General features: G+C 45.8%; 1 protein-coding gene across 1 annotated transcript; it reads left to right on the forward strand.

Annotated features, from left to right (window-relative positions):
* The first annotated feature begins 145 nt into the window (after window positions 1-145).
* Window positions 146-2747, forward strand: LOC116067418 (growth arrest and DNA damage-inducible protein GADD45 beta). The gene is made up of 4 exons (XM_031323842.2): window positions 146-447; window positions 887-988; window positions 1231-1468; window positions 2040-2747. Exons 1-4 carry the CDS (start codon window positions 404-406, stop codon window positions 2151-2153), a joined length of 498 nt encoding a protein of 165 aa, XP_031179702.1. The 5' UTR covers window positions 146-403; the 3' UTR covers window positions 2154-2747.
* The last annotated feature ends 4206 nt before the right edge of the window (window positions 2748-6953 follow it).

The raw sequence follows: 6953 nt of genomic DNA on the forward strand, positions 1-6953 counted from the left end.
ACGTGGGATCTCCGGCGTCAGCTGCGCGCTCCGCCAATGGGCGCAGAGTACGGGGGATCTTTTGACAGCGGAGGACCAATCAGAGGGCGAGCGGCGGAGTGGAGTGACGCCCGCTGCCGAGAGCGTATAAAGGCTGCGAGTTTCTGCTTTCAGAATCAGACAGCTCCTTCCTCTCACACTTTCACACACACTCACACACACACTCTCCCTCTCCCTCTGAACCTGAACTCCTTTAAGGGACTCTGAAGGACTTTCCTCTTTTAACGGACTCTAAAAGGACCTTTGCGCCGAGCTGGATTATCTTTTGTTGGGACTTTATTCCTGGGATTTAAACAAGCAGCCTCTCGCGCTGGGGACGTGTCTTTCTATCCTGGATTTTGTGGATTATTTCACTGACTTCAACATGACTCTGGAAGAGGTCATCGGTTCCAACAGCACCGAGAAAAAGTAAGTTACTGATGCTTGTCGTAGGCGCGTAATTACGCACCGTCTGGCCGTTTCATGTCACGTTCTAGACCCGATTTTAAGCCTGGATCACATTTTACATGTTAGCCTCATTTTCAAACATTTCCCATCATATTCTCTGTATAATCAGAGTATAGCCAGCGGACACATTTCTGTAGCTCGCTCTGCAGGTTGTGTAAGTTACTGACTGTTGTCAGCGATGCGTAATTACGCACTGTCTGGCACGCTTTATAGCACGAGTTTAAGTCCCTTTTTAGACCCCATTTTAACCCTGGATCAGGTTTTCGTCAGTTATCTTGATATGTTGCGTATAAGCGGAGTGTGTGGGCAGATTTGTGCGCGGTTGTGTGCAGTTTTGCGGGGCTCTCCCTGCGAGTTTCGGTCAGATGTGTAACCGCTGCTCCGCTGTGTTTCTCTGCAGGATGGAGACGGTGAGTCAGGCCCTGGAGGAGCTGCTGGTCGCGGCTCAGCGGCAGGACTGCCTCACGGTGGGAGTCTACGAGTCCGCCAAACTCATGAATGTGTAAGTTGATGTCTTTTGATTTGCGCATTTAGGCTAAACACAGAATACAAGAAGGAATGAAGACGGCATTTTCTGCCATTTTTGCATGAAAAATGACTTTAAAACAAGAATTGTGATGATAGGCTAATACACATCGCATGCAGACAGACAAGAGGTGCAGATATAAAGCAAGGAAGGAGTTCCCATCCAGTATACATGCCCCCTGCTGACACTAACCCCCCTCTCTCTCTCTCTCCTTGCAGAGACCCGGACAGCGTCGTCCTGTGCGTCCTCGCCACCGATGAGGAGGATGAAGGCGACATCGCGCTGCAGATCCACTTCACGCTGCTGCAGGCCTTCTGCTGCGACAACGACATCAACATCCTGCGCGTGTCCGGCCTGCGGCGGCTCGCCCCGCTGCTCGGGGGGGAGCCGGACACCGGGGACAGCACCGGCACCGGTGGCACCGAGCCCCGGGACATGCACTGCATCCTGGTCACTGTAAGTCCGCCTTTCGTGCTTCCAAGAACCTCTGTATATAGATGCTGAATCAACATTATTACCTTCAATAAACACAGATTGTTACATAATAAGTAGATACATACAGCGTTACGGGAAGCCTCCCCTCTGTGTTGTGCAAGTCAACACTAGATCCACCCATACATACTGCGCAGGCGTCAACCCCGACACACGGGCATACTGCGCATGCGTCAACACTAAATAGCTTAAACAGCAGTCAACAGACGGTACTGCAGCGTTTCTATCACCTTTGGTTGCAGATGTTGTGTAGTTTTTTGGGTTCAGAACTGAAACTAGTCATTTTTCAAAGTCATTTTCCTCCTGTTAACTTTATTAAGAATGTAACTGGTACAAAACCAGACATCATAGACATCACATAACGACAAAACAACACCAGTATCTGGCTGATATACATTAGAAGATGTGTGGACAGAAATAATAGACAGCTTACTGAAGTTACAGCCCTTATACCTTATTACACATGATGCCACAGGTGATTGTAGTGGCTGAATAATGTCTAACCGCGTTCCCTCTCCCTCTCTTCCCCGTGCAGAACCCTCCGGTGCAGCCGCTGCAGTCCCCGGCGCTGCAGAACATCAGCAGCTTCTGCGAGGAGAGCCGCTGCCGGAACCAGTGGGTCCCCTGGCTGGAGATGCAGGACCGCTGAGCCGAGCCGAACCAGACCGCTATACGCAGCGGTGAGAAAGAGTGCAAACAGTCCAAACAAGCCGCGCTTCTGCTTCTGCTGAAGACCGATAACGGGCGTTTGAGGTGGACAGAAGGGACCGAAACCAGGCCCTTACTGCTGCCTGATTGGGGCGGTTGATTTGGGGGCCGGGGGAGCGGCGTGAGACGCCGGTACCGGGACCGGGACCGAACGGGTTCTGCAGGCCGGCGGACAGCGCGGGGGGTGGGGAAGCAGAGAGACTTTGAATGAACTGCAGGTGATCTGCTCACCTGAGCGACGTCACAGGACGCGTGGAACCTGCAGATGGTTTTCCAGTCTCCGGCGCTGATCCAGAAGGACCCGTTCCTCTGATTGGGGGTGGAGATGTTTGAACATTCTGAGTTTTATTTAAAATTTCATGAATTTGTTTTTCAAAATCTGCATCCGCAGATAAACGTGTGTTGTGTTTTAGGGACAACAACAGTTACACACTGACGTGAACAGCGGGGTATTTAAAGGAACAGAGTATTTAATATATGAACTGTGAAGCTGCCTGTTTAATTTAATGTGATAAATAAATTATTGAAGGAGAAATGATGGATTTCTGAGTGTTTCATCCAGGACGACTGTGTGTCTGACTGATCGCTGCAGGTTACATAAGGAGATCCTCCCACCACATCCGTTTCCATGGTGCCCTGTGTGTGTGTGTGTGTGTGTGTGTGTGTGTGTGTTCTTGTAGGAGCTGAAGTGTTACTGTTGGAAGGTTGATTTTCTTCTCTTTGGATGGAGCTAGGCTTCCTGTCTTTGTGCTAAGCTAGGCTAACCCAATACTGAGGCCTTCCAAAATACAACATATAAGTCAGAATTAGAACCAGAAAAGGCTTCATAGCCACAATATTCACTCTCATGTGGAATATGCCTTGGTGAAAGGTGCATCTATAAACAAACAAACATATTAAACATTAAGAAAATAAGCAATGACACAAAATAACTGGTGCATAAGAAAAAAGATGTGCAATGGGTTGTGTGAAGAATACATAGTGAGTGCACTGGGCAGATGTAGAGTCCAGGATGAAGGTAAATGCAAAGTATAGCGACAGTATGAAGGTATAAAGTATAAAGATCAGGTGAGATATTCGGTTGGTGCAGCAGAAACAAGAAACAAGGTACATAAACTAAAATAGAATTAAAAAAGAAAGTATATTTGGAGATAAATCACATGACTAATGTCACGGTTCCTTTCCTTTATTAGTGTCTTTATGAAGCCATAATTTCAGTTTCCAGCCGGTGTTTCTGGTTCCAGTCCCCTGGAGGAGAAACTTAAAGAGCAGAGTGAAACTCACTGTGTGTGTGAGGGGGGGGGGGGCGTCCCAACACTGTCTACAGTACAGTGTTGACAAAGCTGAAACCTTTATGAGTCACTTCTCCCGACTCAAAGTTTGACTTTGAGTCATTTCTGCAGAAAGTAAATCTAAAGAGTTTTCAGCAGGTCAAATGTTTGAGATTAAGCAATCCCAGGACTTTATTGTGACTTCCCACACCTGTGTTTCATCATGCAGTTAAATACACAAAGTGTTCCTAAAGTCTAAAAACAACATGTTACAAAACCTGAGGAGAAATCTTCATCATGGTGGCAAATGTTCAGCATCAGTCAGCGTCCACTAAAAGTTCTCTTGTTGCTGCTGACAGACAGATAGACCTTTTAGTTAAAGAGTAAGATCCTTTTAGTTTAACATCAAACAGCCCCGAAATCACCATCACCAAACTCCACCAGACTCCATGTAAATAATCAGGACTTTTAGCGTGTATAGAGCCAGCATATTTCCACCAGACTCCATGTAAATAATCAGTACTTTCTAGATGAATGACATGAATACTGGAGCCCTGTCTGAGGGGGAAAGAAGATGCAGTGAAGTGAAAAGTCAAAGGTGTCTGCAGAGCCCAGTATGTTTCTCTTCTTGAGTCAGAGAGGAAAAGCAGGAAGGGTTTTGTGTGCGGCAACAGAGAGAGAGAGAGAGAGACAGGTGAAACTCACCTGGAGAGTTTGCATGTTTGTGCGTGTGGAGGGTGTGTGTGGAGGGTGTGTGTGGAGGGTGTGTGTGGAGGGTGTGTGTGGAGGGTGTGGAAGGTCAGGCTGTTCTTACTCACCGTTCAAACCAATGAAAGGTTTAATTTGCATAAAACCCACGTAACAGTGAGCCAGGACACGCAGGGCTGACAGAATAAAGAGCGGCGAAGTCCTTTGTTACCTAACTGACGCACTTAACTAACTCTGTACATAAGTTAACATAGGTATTTAAAACCAAACCACAATCTTTTCCTAAAGCTAACCGGGTAGTTTTGTTGCCTAAACAGATCCAAGCAGGCGCACTGATCGCTCGTGTTGCTGGTCATTCAGAGCATAACGCACCAAAAAGTTTACATGACTTTTTTACAGTTGTCAGCTGTGATCCAGAATAAAGATCTGCAGACTTTAGTGTGCTGATTTTTTTGCCTTGGGTGGAGATGTGTTAACATCCTGGGCCCTATCTTGCACCCGACGCAGCGCGGCGCAAAGCCCAACGCAAGTGTCTTTGACCGTCCAGCGCCCACATTGTTTAAATAGCAAATGCACATGCACCCATCTGTGGCCCATGGGCGTGCTGGTCTTACAGGGAGCTGTGTTCAGGTGCATTCTGGGCGTGCTGGTCTTACAGGGAGGTGTGTTCAGGTGCATTCTGGGCGTGCTGGTCTTACAGGGAGGTGTGTTCAGGTGCATTCTGGGCGTGCTGGTCTTACAGGGAGCTGTGTTCAGGTGCATTCTGGGCGTGCTGGTCTTACAGGGAGGTGTGTTCAGGTGCATTCTGGGCGTGCTGGTCTTACAGGGAGCTGTGTTCAGGTGCATTCTGGGCGTGCTGGTCTTACAGGGAGGTGTGTTCAGGTACATTCTGGGAGTATTGCTATCTTGAGGCAGCAGGAAGTGATGGCACCATTGACCAACAAAAACCTGGTCTAAAGTCAATAACGCAGCATTTCATTGTTATTTTAACAGAGCATTAGTAAAATGCTCCTAGGCTCGTGCACAGCGTGCACACTATGCTTGTTACACACACAGGGACACACAGCAACACACACACACACACACACACACACACACACACACAGGGACGCACAGCAGCACACACACATGCAGAAGATTACAAATAAAAATATTACGGTGCAAATCCTCCATCATAATAGCAATGCTCCAAGGTCCAAACGCGCCTGGCTTTTAAAGGGAATGGGAGATGTTCTCTGATTGGTTGATTGTATGTTACGCCCAAAACACCCCTCTGATTAATGAAGACACTAAGTACAACCCTTTAGAACCATGCACCCAGCACACGGACCCTTTTTACCGCCGTCAAACTAGCAAAAGTAGATTTGGACACTCCCTAAACACACCTGTACCAGGCCCTTCACGCCACACGCTCAGATCGTTAAAATAGGGCCCTTTGAGTTTGATTTGATCTTATTTTATATCTGGGAAAAATCTGCAGAAAATTCTGTGGAAAATATTTAAAGGCCCCATATCATGCTCATTTTCTTCATACTTGTGTTTTGGGTTTCTACTAGAACATGTTTCTATGCTGTAAAATAAACAAAAAAAATCATTATTTTTCTCCTACTGCCTGTCTGAATATACCTGTATGTCTGAAACGCTCTGTTGGAGCGCCTGTCTCTTTAAGCCCACCCTCCCGAAGAAGCCCATTCTGCTCTGATTGGACAGCGTTTCTGGGTGTTTCCATCCGTGTACTCTGCGTCTCTGCACCGTCATTGCAGCCGGGGGAATGACTGTAACGGCACTTTCAGCATTCATATTTGGTTGTGACATCACAAACGTACAGAAGTTCTGACGGCGCGTTTAAAGAAACAGTTGCAGAATAAGGGCCAGTGGACAGTTCTCTGAGGATTGAGCGTTTTTGATACTTTCACAGTATTTATGTATAACGGCCTTCTTTATGAACAAAAAAAAAACACATGGAAGTCTCACTTTTTACAATATGGGACCTTTACAATTTGTGTAAATCTGCAGAAGATTCTGTGTAATTCTGTTGTTTGAGGAAACCATTGGGCAGGTTCCCAGAGAAAAACCAAAAGGAAGAAGACATCCAGTCTGAAGAGATTAAAGTATTAATAAATCACTAAAAGAACAGTCTGTTTTAATACTTCTTATGATGAGAGATTAATGTCCTTTGGGACAAAGATCAAGCCTCAGGCAGGCAGCGTCTTCCAGGTTTCTGCAGATCATTAAACGTTTCATTGCATAATGGCAAACCAAGGCACTGAATCAAACGGAGCAAACAGGACACCGAGAAACGGTGTAACGTTAAACTGTTAGCGACACATAACATAACCTCTTCTATAATCCTCGTAAAAGAGTATCGAGTTAGCTTCTATGTTCTGTTAGTTTACAGTTAGCTTCTAGGTTCTGTTAGCTTATAGTTAGCTTCTATGTTTTGTTAGCTTACAGTTAGCTTCTATGTTCTGTTAGCTTACAGTTAGCTTCTATGTTCTGTTAGCTTACATTTAGCTTCTATGTTTTGTTATTTTATAGTTAGCTTCTATGTTTTGTTAATTTATAGTTAGCTTCTATGTTCTGTTAGCTTACAGTTAGCTTCTATGTTTTGTTAGCTTACTGTTAGCTTATATGTTCTGGTAGCTTACAGTTAGCTTCTATGTTCTGTTAGCTTACAGTTAGCTTCTGTGTTTTGTTAGTTTACAGTTAGCTTCTATGTTTTGTTAGCTTACAGTTAGCTTCTATGTTCTGTTAGCTTACAG

This window comes from Sander lucioperca, chromosome 11, assembly GCF_008315115.2.
Source record: "Sander lucioperca isolate FBNREF2018 chromosome 11, SLUC_FBN_1.2, whole genome shotgun sequence".
Taxonomy (NCBI): Eukaryota; Metazoa; Chordata; class Actinopteri; order Perciformes; family Percidae; genus Sander; species Sander lucioperca.

What these genes read in the sequence shown, in the direction of transcription:
- LOC116067418 (XM_031323842.2), top strand. Translation starts at nt 404, where the DNA reads ATGACTCTGGAAGAGGTCATCGGTTCCAACAGCACCGAGAAAAA. An exon ending in TCCAACAGCACCGAGAAAAA is followed by an intron (nt 448 to 886) that starts GTAAGTTACTGA and finishes GTTTCTCTGCAG; the next exon opens with GATGGAGACGGTGAGTCAGG. An exon ending in TGCACTGCATCCTGGTCACT is followed by an intron (nt 1,469 to 2,039) that starts GTAAGTCCGCCT and finishes TTCCCCGTGCAG; the next exon opens with AACCCTCCGGTGCAGCCGCT.